At 41.9% G+C, this 19,065-nt stretch overlaps 1 protein-coding gene across 1 annotated transcript in view; it reads left to right on the top strand.

The window, feature by feature from the left end:
- Positions 1-1,827: 1,827 nt before the first annotated feature.
- The window catches only part of LOC112971161 (lethal(3)malignant brain tumor-like protein 3), a 34,247-nt gene continuing 17,009 nt past the window's right edge, over positions 1,828-19,065 (top strand). The window contains exons 1-11 of the mRNA XM_026076302.1: positions 1,828-1,911; positions 5,277-5,365; positions 6,167-6,271; positions 6,937-7,072; positions 7,575-7,666; positions 8,647-8,798; positions 10,215-10,291; positions 11,767-11,852; positions 16,997-17,107; positions 17,835-17,949; positions 18,059-18,158. Of these exons, the coding sequence (XP_025932087.1) occupies positions 1,854-1,911; positions 5,277-5,365; positions 6,167-6,271; positions 6,937-7,072; positions 7,575-7,666; positions 8,647-8,798; positions 10,215-10,291; positions 11,767-11,852; positions 16,997-17,107; positions 17,835-17,949; positions 18,059-18,158 (1,121 nt within the window). The 5' untranslated portion in view covers positions 1,828-1,853. The remainder of the gene's footprint in view (positions 1,912-5,276; positions 5,366-6,166; positions 6,272-6,936; positions 7,073-7,574; positions 7,667-8,646; positions 8,799-10,214; positions 10,292-11,766; positions 11,853-16,996; positions 17,108-17,834; positions 17,950-18,058; positions 18,159-19,065) is intronic.

Raw genomic sequence — 19,065 nt, 5'->3', positions numbered from 1 at the left:
GGGATTCCTGGTTCAGGATGAATCAGGGCATAGGGAGCCCTGGAYGTGTTTGCCTGCCTCCTTGTAAGGAAATGAATCTTGTTCTACTGGGATGTGATGAGGCATAAGAATTAGCTTGGCACACAGGTGCACCACAAGACCACAGCTGAAGCCCATCTTCAGTGTCTTGTTCTCCTAGGCACCACCAATGTATCCTGGTACGGTAACTGAAAGGACGTTAACTCTTTATATAAGGTTTCTGTTAGCAATGCTGGATTGCTAGTCAAGGCAGGACTGCGTCACTCACATCATACACGCCTGAGGAGGGAATTTCTGGTTTGGGAAGAGAACAACCTCTCTCCTCTTGTTGCTTGCCTGGACAAGCATCTGCCAGTTGGCTTTCCCTGGGATTTTGAAGGAAAGTTCTGCTTCTGGTAGGAAAGCTTTGTACCTGTCTCCCTGCTGGCTTTTCTCATCTCAGGATTCACTGTAAGCTCTACAGATTCACTTATGCTTCCAGGCGTTGGCTTATACTTGCACTGATTGAGGATAGCTCTCCTCCTCGTGTGAGACAGTTGCGGAAATATCAATCCATCAGGCAAAGAGTTAGTTCTTAGATGGTCACCACAGCACAGAGAGTTTTTCTCTCCCTTTTAATCCAAGGTTGTTCCATATATCAGYGTGACTTTTAATTGAGCAAAGCTCTTCAGGCACCATTGGTCTTGCAAGTTTTCCCTGTTTTATCTTCTCCATGACCGGAATCATTGGTCCCCAGTGACATATGGAGAGGTTTTAAGTTGTAGCAGAACCAGGCATGCATGCACTCTATTTGTAAGCAGTTTGTCAGCCCAGTTCCAGCCAGGACCATCTGACATCCGCATTGGGCTATTGGGAACAATCAAATCTAAATGAAAAATTTCAGTCATGTTAACAGAGTAAGTACAAATACTGGTAAGAATACTAGGAAAATGGTTTTAAACAAAAGCAAACTAACTGATATCTCAGTGTTTTGGATTGTGCTTTTTAAAACTGTTAAAGGGTGCATTCAAAACTGGGTTGATCAAACCAGTGCATGCAAACTGTGCCACTAAATCCAGAAGAGGAATGATGATGTATGCATAGGAGCCCACGTGCATAATTTGTGCATAAGATTACCTAAATGAAGCATGCATCAAGCTAGTGCGGTTTCCTGATAACGTGGAAACATAACATATTTAACATACAGAGTTTAATTTGCATTAGGAAGAACTCAGACCGTTTCAGAAAGTAAACCKAAGTGGTACATTGGGGTTATTCCTTACATCACTGTGTTTTCATTCAGATGTTTCTCTTGCTAAACATAAGGATAATTTTTTTTTRTTAWTTTTTTTTATTTTCCTGTTAATGTTGATATTTTTAGAGGCTGCATATGAAAGTCCAAAGTGTATGAAAAGGCTGAAGTTTTAAAACTTAACCRACTTTGTATTATAAGCATGCAAAAAAGGTGGACTTGTTTGATATTTGTCTTTCAAGTTAGAGGGTTGCTAGGAATAAAAAAATAAAAAGGTTTCTAATTGTATCCTGGTTACAGCCTTGAGATTATATCCTTCTTTAACACTTTTRCAGAGGGCAAGGTTTCTCTGAAATTAAAATATTACAGTTATATGTGGTTTTCTTTAATGAGATGGTACATATTTTTATATGCCAAAGCACAGATAATTACTTGCCTCACAATGGGGTAGTGAGATTCACTTAAAGTTTGTAAGGGGCTTTGACAGAACTTCTTGCATGAAGGGTGTTAAAAAGTACAAAGTTTTAATATTTAAATTTAATACTTTTCTTTTTCTTTGCTTCTGCAGTGCCCCGTTCTGATTTCCAAGCCTGTGGGCAAATGGATGGCTTTGAGCATGGAAGGTTTGGTGCTCAAACATGCTCTCAGCAGTACAGGGGCAGGTAAGTAAACCCCAGATTCTTCTTCTTCTGTATTTAAAAATGTTCAAGGAGAGTGTAGCGTTCGAGAAAAGTTTTGCTGTGACAGTAACGAAAACTGCAGAGCAAGTGTTAAAATGGCACGGCAGAAGCAGAGCCGCCTGCAAAGCTCTGCTGATGACCTTCCTCCTACTCTCGRTGCTTCCCGTGCCAGACAGAGGAGAGCATCCTCTCTCTGAGCTCAATCCTAACTTCTCTTCCCAGTCTGCATAAACTCCAGTTGTGTGCTTGATGCGTCCGCTCCCCATCTCTGCAGATAAGGATGATGTCTTACTTTCCGTAAAGTTGTAAAAAAGCAACATTAAAAACCCGCTTGAGCTGCTGTGGTAGTGAGAGCTATACAGGTGCTTTGGGGTGCTTTAAAATAAATAMATAAATAAATGGAAAAATCCTGCAAATGGGATTCACTTGKTAGGTTCTCAGCCCAACCATCCTCATTCTGCCAAAGAGGTACAGAGATACTGGGGAAACTGCAAGAGTATTGTTGGGCTTTTAATTTGATTTTGTTCTCAATTTTGGGTGTTTAGTGATACCAGAGACATTCCAGATGATTGCAGAAACAGGGGAAATAGTAGAAATCTTAATGTCAGCAATGGCTGTCAGGTGAATGAGGCTGGCAGACCTGTCAAACGTCTCCGAAGGAAGAGAAGACTGCTTCTGGCATCTGAGGAGGAGCAGGAAAATGCAGATGAGGATGAGGTAAATGAGGTTGCATGCATTTTCTTTAAAGAGAAGTGTAAAGAGCAAAATCAATTCTGTGGCTGAAATTTCACTATGCAAAGAAAACGGAGCCGATAGAGGTTGTTCTGTGCCCAGGAGGGAAGGGTCTGGGTCTGATCCTGATTCACATCAGTAAGGAGGAGACATTGGTGAATAGCTCACATGGAGTCAAAGTCAGAATTCAGACTACAACTTAGTATAGATATAAGTTACAGGCCTGTGCCCCRAGTATGTTTCACAGTCATAAAAATACATTCAGTGAGGTTCGTGTCCCCAAAAATACCATGTCTAACTACAGTCACGAACTGCTATGTGGAGCTGAAGATGAGTGGCAGACAGCAGAATTTGACTGCTTTGTTAGTACCTGTACTTGCACGTACGCTGCTAGAAACCCATATTAATGACAACTGAAGAGAAGTACCTCAGTCCAGACACTAGGTCTTTTCTTAACTTTAATCAGGCATCTTAGTCCATGTAGGACCCTTCTTCTTGCAAGTCTGCACTCCGCCGCTGTGCGCGTAGCATCCCAGGCCTCACCTGGGCTCCGAGCTGCTGGCATAGCTGCTTGTTGGCTATGCAAGCTGAAATTTCTGATGTCATGAACAGTTCAACTCATCTTGTTGCTCAGCTTTTCTCCGTGATGGGTGTAAGATGTTTTGAAGTACGTGTGACTTCAGACACGCTTCCCTTCCGTCTCCTCCCMCTTCTACTCCTCATCTGAAACTGCCCCACTGTCTCTCTTGGGACGTGTTTTGGCAGGCAGCTTTGCATTTCAGATTTTGCCCTTCTTGGTCTGCTTTGAGAAATAGCAGCCCTGGGTGAATTAACATGAGTATGAAAACCACACGGAAGAAATGTGAATAGCAATCTGACACCATGTGTGACATAGGGAGACCAAATTTTCTGGGGTGTTCTTCTATGACAGTAGTTACTTGAAGCTTCTGCTTCCTTCAGGGCTTCGTAAATAATTTTTCTCTCTATCAGTTCTCTGGCATAGATGAACATAAGAAAATCTGAAGGGAAAATGGAGCATTGCAGTAAGGTTGCTTATGCGAGCCGTAAATCCTGCAGTGCAGAGAGCAAATCCTGTGTATCATAACGGAGATTCTGGTCCTGTGCTGCTCTTCAGTGGCCAAGTTTAAATGAACTTTAGTAACTTRCATTGAATAACTTGTAAAGCACTGTGGGATGCTGCAGGGTGAAAATTATATATGTAACATAGTCTACYAAAGCTCTTGCAGGGTTGCTTAGAAAGAAATAATGATAGCTAATATTTATTTTAGTTACATGTTACGTCCTTATTGTACCTGCATTGTGAGATGATCAAAGAGGGAGGAAACAACAACATTGCTAAACTTTTTTTTAACGTATCTGTGTCTAGGAGAAGAATAAATCAAATAATAAGAAAGGCCGCAGAAACACTAAACCAATAAAACAAGGTGAGCTAAGCTCATGGTCTCTTTTCTTTAATGTTTATAGATTTTTTAAGTAGCTATTATAAAATGAACAGTAGTAAACAGAAGAGGAAAGGACAGTGGAGCTCATTTCACATTCAGAATAGCTTATGACTTATTAGGTACATAACCCTCTTACCGCAGTCAGTCTTCTGAAATGTGCTAGCTAGAATATGCTAGACTTGCCTGCATGACGGGCACGGCACAGAGGATGTGGAAGGAGACAGCCTGGTCCAAAGCTCCCTGGAGCCGGTACGAATCTCTTGTCCGTTGACTTTAGAGAGCTTCAAAGCCACAGACTGCAAATTCTAAATAGAAAATGAGCTGTAAACAACATGTGATTGCTTATAGACTTTGAGTTAGATTTACTATATACCTTCAGGGAGTTGGTTTATGTAAATTGGGGAGAGATTTTTAACATGCRTTTAAAATAGAATTTACTGTGTGTATGAGTGTGGTCCTGCTAGACTGAATCCAAACACCTGCCAAGTTGTTGTCTTCATCTCTGTACTGGTAGCTGCCTTTCTGGTAGATACATCATGGTATTAGCAGGTTATAAATATATACGTAATCTTGTGAACTGACCAAAAATTCACTTGGTTTTTCATTTGTTTTGTTTTAGGTTTATTTCAGCTGCAATTGTATGCCTCTCTGTGCTGTCTTTTAGTTCATGTCTAACCCCTTACTCCTCTGTGAAATATCAGGAGAAGGAGTTGTTTTCCAGAATTCCTATATCATGTCCAAACTTTGCAGTGGCAGCTTTCCGTCGGCAGCTTGCCAATGGTCTGGGTGCCACAATTTGTTTGACCTATGATGTAATAAATTTTTTTTTAATGYGAAAGGAACACAGTTGTCCTACTGCTGGACTTCATATTTTTCCTCAAAAGCTGGTTACCGCTGCCTGCTTTGGGGGGTACAAGGGAATAACAGCCGTGGCACGTATGTGGCCTGCGAGGTGAACTCTGAGGTCCTCTACTGCTCTTGCTCCTTGCTCTATAAATATCCTTCTACCTGATCGGAGAGAGCAGTGCCTGTGTTTGGATCTGGGTGTTACTGTAAATGGTTTGCAGAAATGGGAGGCGAAAGAGAAGAGAGGGCAGAACGGGAGGTGTCCGAGAGAAACATTCATTCTTCCTTCCGTTTTTGCTTACTTAGCTCTTCCTGCGAARAAGAAGGTGTGGAACTGGGTTTCCTACTTAGAAGAGGAACGGATGCCAGCTGCTCCCCTAAAACTGTTCAGAGAGGTTGGCAGCTTTTTGAACTCTTTCCCTACGTTTTTCTCGGGCAACATCACAGAATTACAGAATTTCACGGAAGTAGAACTGGAGACTGCCATCAGACCGGCAGTTATCTTTACTAGTTGTTTTGGCGTAAGCAGGCAGTGAAAGCCCCGCAAAAAAGCCAATCAGACGTCCCTCACAAATAAACAAAGACTGTTTTAGTCTGCTTTGGGTAGCTCTGAATAAATCAGCTGTAAGCCAATCACTAAGTAACATAGAGGGGGACATTTTAATGTCTCTTTTATGTCCTGTACTTGTTTTGGGGTTGTACGATGCCCCTTCCAGCCTTCCTATGTCRAAAACTGACAGTCAGTTTGCTCTTTGAATGCTGGGTTGTTATGGACTATCTCAACGAGAAGCAGTTGTTACAGGGGAGGGTGGAAGTCGCGTTCATTCGTGGTCTAATACCTTTAAGTTGAGAGAGAACGAATTTAGGTTTGGTGAAGCTGCTTCAGCACTTCACTGCATCAGCCCAAAGTAAAAGTTCACCTCCCAGGGAATTCTTTGAAACCAACTTTTTTCGTAGAGTGTTTAGAATGTTACATCAAGTAAATCTGAAATACGGTGATTGTGCCTTTATCGATCTCTCTACCTGTGCTTGTCTATTAAAGTAKCAGTCGTTTAGTGATAGGTTTTTCTTCTGTGAATTGAAAATCTAAAGCTTTAAGTATACTTGATGGCTGCTCTACAATAGTCTTTTGTCTTCAGGAATTAAAAACAAATTTTTCCTCCCATCCTCCCCCCTTTTTTCCCCTTGTCTTGCAGTATCAATCGTTCCCACAAGGCCGAAATGGATTTAAAGTCGGAATGAAATTAGAAGGGCTGGATCCTGAACACCCATCTCGATTTTGTGTCCTTACTGTGGCTGAGGTAGTTGTTCTTCCTGTCTCTGATTCCAAAGATTTCATTTAAGTTTATGTTTTTGTTTTGGGGTTTTTTTTTGTCTTATAAAAAAATTAGAAACACAAAAAGAATAACATTCGAATAAATTAAATGATTAGGAGAAGTTCAAGGTGACGTTAAAGGAATAGTGTTATGTGGTTAAGGATCTATACTTGAAAACCTACTGTCAAATTTTTTGCAATTGTAATTCAGAAAAAATGCACCTATTTATTCCATGCAGTGAAYGAATATGAAGAAGAATGATGAAATTAGACTCTAAGACTTAGTAAATATAAAACAAGTTGAAAAGCTTTTAAGCTGCTTCAGTTCTGTGAAATCTGCATTGATTTGGTATAGACATAAATGTTCTCCTGCTGTGTTTGTACTCCAGATATTACAGCGCAGGAATGTGGAATATGAGGCCAAGGAAGTTACACTGGCCAATTTTCTTTTCTACTGTTTGAAAAGAGGAAAGAGGAGCATGGAAACTAGGAGATGTAAATGAGGAAAAATAAAATTAGGCTTTAAAAAAATAAATCGGATCTTAAATTTACTTTTACTTATAAATCCAAATGTGGAAGGAGGGTTTCGTTAATATTTTTATTTAACTTCTTTGTGAATTTCTGTGATAATAAGAGCTCCCCTGCTTATAGGTACAAGGGTATAGAATGCGACTGCATTTTGATGGCTATCAGGAGTGCTATGACTTCTGGGTTAATGCTGATTCCTCAGACATCCGTCCTGTCGGCTGGTGTGAAAAAACAAGTCGTAAGCTGCTCCCTCCTAAAGGTATGCAAACAATAGTGGTATACAAGAAGCCATAACTTCTGCTAAGAACTAGTTGTCCTGGCTATCCATGTTTCATTTTTAATAAGATTTTGTTGACAAGCTCAATCTGAGTTGTTTAGAGGGCAGAGGCGTAATTAAGGCAGTGAATCACAGAAGAGCAAAACAGCTTCCTTTCAGTATTCCTGAAGATTGAGGTTGTTAGTCAAATTAGAAACTATTTATTGGATGAGTGTGTAAATCAGGGAATCTCTTTGGGGTACACAGCTCTTCCTTCTTTCCTGCCTTCCATTTCCTAGAAACTTGTGCAGTTTCAGATTAATGATTAGGCATTGAAAAGTGCAGTGAAAAAGAGAGAAGTGTTTTAACAAAAATGCATAACCCTTGGAGATTGTGCAAGGGCAGTTATGCTAAGTTCAAATTCTTCCCAGGTAATTTCCATTTCTGAAAAACCAATCTGAATGTAATGGGGCTATGTAAAACAATCTTTTACCTCTCTTTCTAGGTTTCAAGGAAGGAGAATTTAATTGGACTTCATATTTGAAGAATTGCAAAGCTCAAGCTGCTCCAAAAAGCCTTTTCAAGACCCTCAGCGCAGTAAGTGGTGGTATTGAATACAATATGTTTTCAAATAGGTCTGATGTGAAGCAAGTTTTGACCGGAATATTTACATGGTTTTCTAATACATTCATGCCAGAGGTACAACTGTGGCGTGCAATCAGATGCAAGCTATTTCCTGCTGTGATTTATTTGTAAGACGGGAAACTAGTGCTATTTTTCTTCCTTCCCTCAGTCACTGGCTTTCCAGACGGAGAATTTGTTTCCCCTTCTCCTTAATACTGGAGGAAAAGATTTACACGRCCATTTGTTAAATATATTACAACAATCTGTTTTGCTGTGTCCCCACAGTCAAAATATTTGTGTTATTTTCCTCTATTTTAATAATTTTCAAAATAATTTCTGCTTTCCAGCAGCATGCTCATGTGCACCATGGGATCCATCATCAGGTTACGGAGCTTGACCATTTTTCATCCTTCACGCAGCACTGTTCTTCTCTTAGCTGTTGGCTTCAGTTCTTGTATAGCACTCATTCCCGTTTTATGTCACTCACATGACACAAAATCCACAACACAGTGGATTGACGCTGCAGGTGGATTGAGCGTTGGCTTCGGTAGGATCAGGGCCTGACCACGTAGCTCTGCTTCTGACCGATTCACCTTTTAACCTTGAAGGTTCTCTAACTTCTCCACTAATAAGGCAGGGCCTGCAATGCTCCCGCTGACCCTCATCACCAGAAGACTGCGTGCATCTCCTCCTTGGAGTCTGCAGTGTTGTTGTGTACCTGGAGGTCCGGTTGTTCAGGCCTTTATTAGAAATGGTAACAATTATTGTCAGAACACACGGAAATCTTGTCTGTAGCTCTCTTGCCAGATGCACCGTCAGACTAGTAACTGTAGTGTATTTTGATCTGTGCATTTCGGAGTTAAAACCTGCAACAAATGCATTTATAACAGTGATTTAAACAGCCTAATCTACAGCGTGGCTGATGTTCCCTTTCCTGGTGTCCTGTTCCTTAGCCTGTCACGCCATCTGGTTTTCGTCTGGGAATGAAACTAGAGGCAGTGGACAAGAAGAATCCGTTGCTGATGTGCGTCGCAACCATCACTGACATATTGGATAACCGCCTGCTGATTCACTTTGATAACTGGGATGAGAGTTTTGACTACTGGTAAAAGAAATGTATTTTTAAAATATATCTGCAAATAGACTGTGGTTTATTTCACCTTTTCGCTAGTGGTATTAGCTAATATTTTAAACGTAGTCACTAAAGTTGGGATCTTGAATCAGCGCTCAAATATATATATAAGAAAATTAAGGAGCATTCACATTATCTGTTGCTCTGGCAGAGCTGAAGGAAGGGTAAGCTCCACTCGATGGTGACAGACATCTGGAAGTGGTGGCATCCTCTCCTCCAGAACTAGCAGCAGGTGATGGCATGCCTCTCTGCAGGTTGTATTTGGAAGCAGGCAGTACTGGAGTCAATAAAAATCTTTCCATTTGTTTCAGTGGAGTTTAGAAAAGGTACCTTTGAAGTAAAAATGGTTGCCAACATTTAGGCTTTTAAGTCCTGACCTGCACTTCAGTTGTTTCACACCTGAGAATCTTGATCTCCTGCCCTCGTTCTGGGGCCAGGTGGAGTATTAATAAAGGAAATGTTTTCCCTCTATGGTCCATGTTTTCCAGCCCACATGAAATGAGACATTTTCTTTGAATTTGTCTATAAAAAACAAAAGGGGGTGCCCTGTATTGCTCGCTCCTCAGAATAGGCACCTGCTTGGTGGCTAGTTGATCTTTTCTTTCTTTGCCTTAGATACATCACCCAGAGCTTTGTAATACCGGTGTTTGAATTTACAGGACTTTAGATCTCATTCCTTTACTATTTTGGTCTGTGAAGCTTTGTTTCCATGCCATGTTTTGCTTTGAATTTGAAAACTGCAATGCAAAATACAAGCAAACAAAGCTTCAAAGTATAGTTTGGCTGACACCACACAGGCTTTTCCCAGATCTGAAAGACTGCTGTGGTCGCTTCCTCAGAGCAGATGCGACTAAAGGAGCTATTTCAAATTGGCCCATCTTCTTCAGGGACTCAGAAGATCAAAACATGCAATAAAATTAGGAGCCAAGACAAATACCACTAGTCTTCAACTATAATTAATGGCTAACATGCATTTCTAAGCTAAGGCCTTAAAAGTCATTGCCCCTTCTGCCAAATTAATAGTATTTCTGTTGGGGGTGAGTGTTTTGGTTCATATTTGTTTTAACTTTGACAATCTGTGTCCAGGCTGAATGGTGGTCTGTATGGTCCATGTTTTATTAAAAAAACATGCAGCTTTCACTTTTTTTTTTTTAAGCACCAAACATATTCTAAGGCTTCTTTGTGTTTGCCTATCTTTCGGGGCAGCTTGAATGCCTTGAAAATTTAACTTTATCAATTCTTAGAAGGTAATGCTTGTCTTTTACACTGTGATCACACCCACTGAAAGCATCTGTTACCCCAGCAAAGGCATAGCAGGCAGCATTTGAATTGCTGTGTTTCTTCTTGCTTTGAAATTGGCTGGTGCCAATTTTTTTCTCTTTGATTCAGGTGCGAAGCTAGCAGCCCGTATATTCGTCCTGTTGGTTTTTGCCAAGAAACTGGAACCCCACTGACAACACCACCTGGTATGTTGAAAGTGAGACTTATTTCCTGCCTCAAAACCTTAAAAAACCTGCAAGCTCCATCTTCCATTTAACTATGTATTTGCAAGTTACAGGTTCCATTCAGTTCTCTTTTTCTCTACTGACTGAACAATGTTATTGTTCGTACTTGTTGCTGCTGTAGCTTATTTTGTTTTATAGCTCTTTCAAGCAGTAGAATGAGGTTTGGTAATTTGCAATTGAATTTGATTTCGGAAGGGAAAGAGAGTTTTGAAGTATTTTCAATATTTCCTCTAAGGTGAGCTGGAAGAAAAAGGAATCGGTATCACGATTTTGTCGATGGTAAGATGGAATTTTTGGAAATGAAGGATTAACTGAAGCCACATTTTTTTGCTGCTGCACTGGCATTCAGTAAATGAAAAGGAATGGTGGCGAATGAGAAAGGACAGAGCCTACAGGATAATCAACGTTGTTTTCAGGCCTTGAGAGCTCTCATTCACCTTAAAAAATAAAAAATAAAAAGTCTGCTGTTTGCTAGATTGACAGCCCTGGAGCAAGAAGTTCTGTAATTACCGATTATCAAATTTAGTAGAGTGGGTGGCAATACAAGCTCCCTCAAGAGTGAAGGATTAGCCTTTGTGGCTTTGCTGCAGRTGCTAAAGGGGTTATAAACTCGTACTCTTCAGCAGCACCCCATCCGTTCCCTCTCCTGCAGCATGCGACAAGGCTATGGCGAGCAGCTCCTCGGCTAAAATCAGAATTGCCTATGCCCCTAGCAGGATCTGCAGCCAATTCTGGTTTCTCTGCTGAGAGATTCATATGCAGAGTAATTTGCACACTGTCCTATGCATTTTGTGATGGGCCCTCCTGCCAAAAGAGAACACGGAAGCTACAAAAATACTGAAATAACAAGGAAAATAAAGCAGAAACGTTTCTTAAATGTAGCTTAGGAGTTGCTGCCAGAGAGAAACGTTCCATGGTTGTTACAGCAGCAAACCCATGTAGGTCCCTGAAATTATGGTAATGGTGATGGAGTCTTTTATCTCCAGGCTGCTAATTTTACCCAGCTATGGGTGAGTAGGTAGGAGGTGATGAGAAGTTTCTACAATCTGACAGCCACTCACACAGAATAGTTAATAAAACAAGAAATTAATTTGGTGGTGCCATTCCACATCACAAAATCCTCTGACTAGCTTTTAATTGGCAGCTTTCTCTAGAGAACAAGAATTGATTAAGTTGTGCAGAAATAAACTGTTCGAGTTCTTCCCGTCAGGGTTAAAGCCCTGTGTAGAAGCTGTGGAAATCTGCAGCGCTCTTGTGCGTGCTGTACGTGGTGTGTCTGAATAAACGGACCGCTTTCCAGTGCCGTCCTTTATAAGTGCTAAATTAACGTAATAGCCATGTGCTACATAGCTTCCTCTCTGTTGTTTGTAACAAATAACTGCAGATTTTTCTTAAATGTTAATCTTTCCTTTTTTTTCCCCCCCCCCCTCCTCCAGGATACAAGGATTCCAAAGCCTTCTCATGGGAGAAGTATTTGGAAGAAACTAATTCTCAGGCAGCCCCAGCAAGAGCATTCAAACTGGTTGGTGAATCTCTTTGATTTTCTTAAGTCAGGAGAGTAGAGGAAACTGTGCTGCTCTTTACCCTTTCTTGCTAGATCTTTTATGTGACAGTGGTTCACCATGTCTGTGCCAAATGGGTAAAACTGTGTTTTTTTTGCTTTGAGCCTGAGTTTAAGATCATCCCTCTCTGCTGCTAAAAGAAAGCACAAGAGCAGTCTATGAGACTTTAAAAAAAACACAGCGAAAAGCTGTCTTTAAAAGGATTTTTGACTAAATGTCTTCAGTTCCTCCATTAGCAGATTTAAGGGAAAAACCTCCAATGCATACAGATAATTGTAGCTTTTGGAGGAATGCGTGAGGGACAGTGCCACACTTCAGAGAAGGCACGGAGAGGAGAAAGAGCTGGTGTTCTGCTCATGTTCCAACTGGGTGGGCAAAGGGGACCTCCCAGGTGACATCTGAGCAGGGCTCACACTGGTTGAGCAGACTTTCCAGATTCTCTCTCCACTGGGATCAGAAGAGGATGTCACTGGCCTGGAACTGGGGACATTTTTCAGGGATGGGGAGGAGGAGGTGTGTGGGTGGGTGTTTGGGGGAGAACAAGATATTTATAATTCCTCCGTCAGATGTCCCCCCTCTCCCCTAGATAACCTGTTCCTCAAATATGCCTGTAATTGGTGGGAATTAGTGGGCTCAAAGATGTTTCCTGACAGATCTTCTGAATATTGATGCATGCGTGAGAGATGATAGAGAGGGAAAGGCAGCACTGCAAGCACGGAGGTGTCAGCTGAGCTTGGCTAGGTGACACGTGTGCTGCGTCTCGCCCAGCGAGTAGTTTGCAGGCGTGGGGCAGTACTGGGGAACGGGGACTGGAGGCACTTCAGAGAAATGGAAAGGGATGGGGTCTTGATGCAATACCTTCTTTCTGCAGTTTGCTGAACAAGCAAGAACACTTCAGTGGAGCTGCCTAACTCTGGGGGAAGAGAAAATCTCTCTGTAGTAACTTGGGGGATGTAATTCTAGTTGCCAGATAAGCTATAGGGAAAGTCTGCACTGAAATAAATGAGGAGACAACAAAGCATCTTTTCCTTCTCACATCCTGCATATCTGCTATGCTGTAGCTGCTGGGTCCCACAGTCTCCATGGTACCCAGTGGTTCTGTATGGTCTTTCTCCACCTTGAATTTAGTAGCTGACACTCAGATCCTCTTTGGGAAATGGACCTTGTCGGTGTCTGCCTGCCTTCTGGTGATCCCAAAGGAAGTCAAAACCGGCTGTAGTTTCCTTGAGGAGCTTAAGAAAGGATCTGTGCCTGCCTGCTTCTCTTTTGGTATTGTGGGTAGGGTGATCTGGTCCACTTCCCCCTGGGGTCGATCAGGAACTGGTGTATGTTACTGCCTGAAATTGTCTTTTCAAGAAACTCTTCTAAAATACTTTCACCTTGCAAATTGTGCAGATCCTTCTTCCCCTGGTTGGTGAGGCTGAAATACGATAGAGTGAAAATTTCCTGTCAAGGGCTTACTTATCAAATAGATTGAAATTCTTCTGAGGAGAAGCCCATTGTGCCCTCCACAGTAATAAGCATACCAGATGATAGAGCATTTCTGCCAGACTCCTAGATGGTGCGAGACCATCCTTCAGACTGAATCTGAAGATAGTTCTTTCAACCTTGGGAACGTGGGCTTCAGTTTCTTGTAGAGGAGTTCAGTGCATTTATTTGGATGGAAGCTCGCTGTGAGCAAAAACAAGTTACTTTCAAGGCTTTTTTGGTTTAAAACCCCCATACTTTAATGCTGATTTTTCCAGGCTTCTTCCAGGCTGATGGCTCACCTCACTAAACTTGGCAGTATGTATGAAAACTGTGCAATTGCGACACCTGTCTGGGTTGCGCTCGATGAAGTTAGACTTGCAGGTTAATACCTGCTGCCCTCCAGTATATTTTGTTGGTAAGCTCTTTGGGAGTGAGGAGGGAAAAGCAATCAGGGAGGCTTCAGATAAGGAAGGTAAAAATCTGGCCAGACAAGACTGATAATTGCTAGATTTCAGCAGGTGTCCATTTGTAGGCTGCAAGGGGGTATTGCAGAGTAGGAAGAGGCCGATCTTGCCTCTCTAGAATGGGAAGGCCCTAGCTGGAGTCTTCTGCAGGAAAGTGAAATTCCAAAGCATCCTTTGGATTAAGGTTTTCCACAGACGACGTCTTCAATCATAAGTGCAGCACATGAACCACCTCAGAGCTGGGGCACTGGATAATCAATGAAGCTTGTCAGCAGGACTCATCTGTTGCCCCTGGTGTAGGCTCAGCCTTTTTCTGAGCCGTGCTGATAAAATCCCAGCCGTGCTGGAAAATGGGAACCTTCCATATATCAAGAGAGGAAAAAATGCAGTAATTGCTCTACGCAGGAACGATAGGACTAATTTTTTATAAATACAAAATATTATGGAAGGGTGATAAAATTCTTTAAGACACAACGAGAAACGGTGAAATACGACCCGTTTAAAATTCCCAGTCTTAAATCCTCAGTAATCTATCACTGCGGTGCTGTTCCCTCAAATTTTCAGAATATGAAAGAGAACTTTCTGAAAACATGATGAGAAATGACACCCAAAGATACGAGCGCTTCCCTCGGGACAGGGAGCCTGTTCAGTATTGGCTACTCCCTGTTTTGTATTCTTCTAAAATGCAGTGTCTTTCCAAGGGGGATGCGCCTGCCTTGTCTGAATTTTTAGCCCGTATTACCATTATCTCTGCAGCCGTTGCTTTGCTCCTTCAAAAATCTAGCTTTGAGAGAGCAGTAGGGAGGGCTGATTATGGCTCTCATGAAACTCCAGACTATAAATTAGTATTCAAGACTCTGTTTCAAAAAATGAGACAGAAAAAATGGCATTTGATTCATTAACGGTTAATAGAACTCTTCCAAGATCAAATTTCATTTCGTTTCTGGCCTGGTTGGTCTCCAGTGCAAATACATGGCACAGTTATTGATTTTATTATTATTATTATTATTACAGCTAGCAATTACAGCAAATCAGTACATAAAAATATGGGTTGAGAGCCAGAACTGGCATTTCTCACTGAATTAATTTTTAACAGTTTTCGAGAGCTATCATATGTAGTCTGGAGAAGCTGATCATCAGCACAAATAGCAGATCCTGTATCTGGACTTCACCACCCAAAACACAGGAGGAGACAGCTTCATTGTCAGTACTTCTGTCACTGTTTCAGTCCATTGTCATGGGCTGTAAATTCAGAAGTATTCAGAAGCCAATGCCCAAAATGCCAGCAATGCTTAAACAGGTAGCCTTGCTCATCATCTGGGCAGAACTTTGTTCTCTAACACTCAGACTTCTTCCCCAAGACAGACAGACAAGGTCAGCCAGACGCTCTTAAAACTAAAAGGGGTTTAGGTTGTCCAGGTTCTGGTGTGTCACATGGCTGGAAGCCTATGGATAAATGTCTGCATCCATGTGAAAAAAACAGAGAGGAACTTTAGATTTGGAGTCTGTAATCCCCTTATCTCGGAAGTGGACTTCCTTCCCTCCCCCTAGCTGCTGACAGTAAAAAAGGTGAGGAAGATTGAGGAAAAGAGTGATTATAATCATCTTTTCATTAACCTTCTGGTCTTGTTCAGACACATGAGTTAGAAATAACTGTCATCTCTGCCTAAAATCCTGACCTTTGTGTGCACAAGTGAAGGAGGACACATCTTGAATGAGTATCCGGTGCTCCATAACCCCCAGCTAAGGAGTTCAGAGGAGGAATTTAAAGATAAATGGAAAAAATCGTAAATGCTGCCTGTTATTTGGAGGTTTACATCTGTGGATGTTGCAAAGGGATGTGTCAGATCAAAGGACATTCTGGTGTTTTTACAAAATAGTTTAAAGACACTAGGGTTTGAGGGAAGTGGTTTGGGAAAGGGTAAGTTGACAACTGCAGATGTGAGACTCCTCCAGTTGGAACCGCTCAGGATTCCCAGCGCTGTTCCCCAGCGCTTTCATTTCAGCAGTTGGCAACAAGTAGATGCTAGTTATTAGAGTAGATGCTAGTTTCCATCCTGACCTCTCGGCTCAGTCCCTGGCCCTCCGCTGTTGTCCCTCACCAGCCACACTTCAGATTGGAGTGTGTCCCCTTGGTTACGTTGTCTACTGAGCTCAGATCAGCTCCATAGCTTGGTGCCTGCGATGCCAACGAGTTCCTTAATGTAATTCCTAGTTTCCTAGGACTGACTTTTCTGCCCTTCCCCCAGTGCTGTATAGCCTTTTTTTCACCCTCCACCTATTGCTTGTCCACTAAGTACTTTGAAAGGGAAGAATATCCTTGCATTCCCTACATTTGATGTCAGTGCTCTGCTGCAAGTAAGTTGAGTTGAATAGCACTTTTTAAACCTGTATTTAGCTTGATATTCTTTAGCTTTGGATACTGTTCTGGAGAGCTCTTCCTGAAGCAGGTCTAAGCCCAGGCTCAAAGCAAAGATCTGAAATACCTCTAGTTGTCTTGGTAACAGGGATTTTTCCCACTATGAGTTCTTCTCATGCTGGGAAGGAAGGGGGGTGTCCTCAGTGTGAAGTTACAGGTATGACAAAATGTTTGTACAAGAGAAAAACTTCGCACTGCAGTGAAGCGAAACCAATTGCATTTTCCAGCCCACCCGCCAAATGCAGGCTGAGGAGAATGTGACTCCCAGTAGTATCCAAAGACTTAGGCAGAGATTGCTGCATCTGATGCCAAGAAGGATACATTACTCAGATATCTTCAGATGGTTAAGTGATTTTCAAGCTGGTAGAATTGGTGGGATTGAGATCATCAGATGATGGCTCGCTGTGCTTTTCCCTGCAAAGAAAAGAGGACAAGTGGCGGCAAGACAGGCTGCTCAGGAGGTGCCTCGATGTAATTCAGCCCCTAACTTGAAGTCCTTTTCCTATTAAGAGATGATGCGGTTCCTGTACCACTAAACTCTTCACATGTGCTCAGGAGCTTACAGTGCCCTTAACCATTTGCTAACCATTAAAGTGGGGGCTTGTGGGGCATGAACAATGTCCACAGTGACCGAAACAAGATCTTCCACATCACGTAATAGGTAGTGAAGAGCGATGCTCAACAGTGGGGTGTTTTGGGCTCTCCTAACCTCACCTGCATTTTACATTCTACTCACAATTCTCTTTTCCAGCGTCCTGCTCATGGATTCCAAGTTAGTATGAAGCTAGAGGCTGTGGACAGAAGAAATCCCGTCTTGATAAGAGTGGCAACAATAGTTGACAAAGACGACCGTCGTATCAAGGTACAACTTAGAAAATGAAGGCTGTGTTGATGGAGGCTCTTCGGCAACAGACCTCCTTCCTGAAGGATGACACATGGGCAGGAGTGGAGTCTATTCCCCACTGGCCATTTGATTCTCAGTCTTATCACTGTGATTGCAAGGAAAAAGTCAAGTTTTGCCAAATATAGTAGCATGATTTGCAGTGCGGCCACACATTTGGCTGCAACGCTACAACATAAACAACCCAGCAGCCTTTAAACAGCAGTGATCTTTAGTCTCTGTCAACCTGACCTGGAGCTGAACCAACAATGCGAAGTGTTTCAAATCTTGTTACTAGTCCCTTCATCCGGTAGAAAATTCTAATCTGTTCACTGCAAAACTGGCCAAACTCATTGGCTTTTATGGTGTTTTTTGGATTCTCAGAAGAAAAAAAAAAATCTGCAATTCTTTTTGCAGATATTTAGTCAGAAGTATAGATTTTGATGGGGAAACCCATACTCTGCTTTCTTGTAGCCGTGTGATTTGACCGTGTCACCAGAACCTCTTTGTTCTGTAAAACATAACTGCAGGGGTCAGGAAAACAAATAGTTACACTGAGCATAAAAAGGATGATTGTGCACGACTTAAAGAATCAAATGAGTCAGCCCAAGTTGGGCAAGGTGAAACAAAGGGAGAAGTTAAAATAAAAGCTCAGTCGTATACTTAACTGTATCCCTCACTGAGGCTGTGTGCTATGTGCTTCTTTTAGATACATTTTGATGGTTGGGACTATAATTACGATTTCTGGATCGATGTGGACAGCCCTGACATTCACCCAGTTGGCTGGTGTGCAAAAACTGGACATGCTTTGCAAGTGCCACTAGGTAAAGTAGATGGCATCATATTGTCATGTTGTACATTTTCTTAAGTGCAACTTGCTCTTCAAATGCGGGAAGCTTTTACAAATCTGTTTAACTTTCTTTTCATTATCAGGTGCTGTTGGTCCAGTGGGAACAGCAGGACAAACATGTCCTACTCCAGGCTGTCTCGGTATCGGTCATGTCAAAGGACCACGATATGGAACACATTATACGTACGTGTGTGAGGTCTCCTTATATGTGCTCTGCCTCTCCGATTCTGGTTGCTGTCCGTAGGAATAATGCAGCAACAAGCTCCTGCACTACACTGAAATTATCACAGGGTGGTTATTCTGGAGATAGTTATAACTGTAACTGTAGCTCCCTCTTGTGTCTAAATGTGTTATTCCACTGTCAGTTCAGTTTACACCAGTAGAATCATTGCAACTGCAATAGTACAGGTTAATTCAGTTCAGTTTCTACTTCCCAGAATCAGCGAAGGAATTTCTTTTTTGTAAAATAACATATCCAAGAGCAGCATGCCAGCAGGTGGTTAAAAGGAGAGAAAGTGTGGATAAATTATTATAGCATAGGTGTGGGGAGAGCTAGCTCTTGTTTTGTGCTCTGCCTCCAATTTCTTATGTGTTCTTGGAAAAGGAGGATTTTTCTTGGTTAAATCATCTTACAGAGTACAAAAACATTCTCAGATAGGAGGAGTTTTGAAAATCCAGTATCACATAACGTGGTAAGGGCTTTGAAGTTTTCAGAGTGAAATTTGCAGGACTGATTTTTGTTTCATGAAATATTGCTCAAACAGGCTAGAGAGGAAGAGCGCTGTTGTTCTCTGACTAGGCTGACTTTAAAAACATGAATTAGGTGCCTTTGGTTTCTAATTCTGCATGCAGTCCTCTGGTTTCCCATGCCCAAAACTTGGTAATAGCATCTCTTTTTCAGAAGTGTTTTTGGCCTCAGTTCTTTTGTTTCTGTAAGGCTGTGTCCTTCTGAGCAGTAGTGGAGTCGTGCGCTGTGGTAGAATACATGAAACACTGCTTTTGAAGAAGTTCACCTGCCTGTGTTTTGATAATGTCATTTCAGTTTCGATGTCAGATCAGCTCCCCCTAATGCTCCCATTCATTCTCTCAA

Source organism: Apteryx rowi, unplaced genomic scaffold (assembly GCF_003343035.1).
Source record: "Apteryx rowi isolate R43461 unplaced genomic scaffold, aptRow1 scaffold_43, whole genome shotgun sequence".
Taxonomy (NCBI): Eukaryota; Metazoa; Chordata; class Aves; order Apterygiformes; family Apterygidae; genus Apteryx; species Apteryx rowi.
Note: the sequence above shows the minus strand (reverse complement) of the source record. Positions and strands in the feature narration are given on the sequence as shown.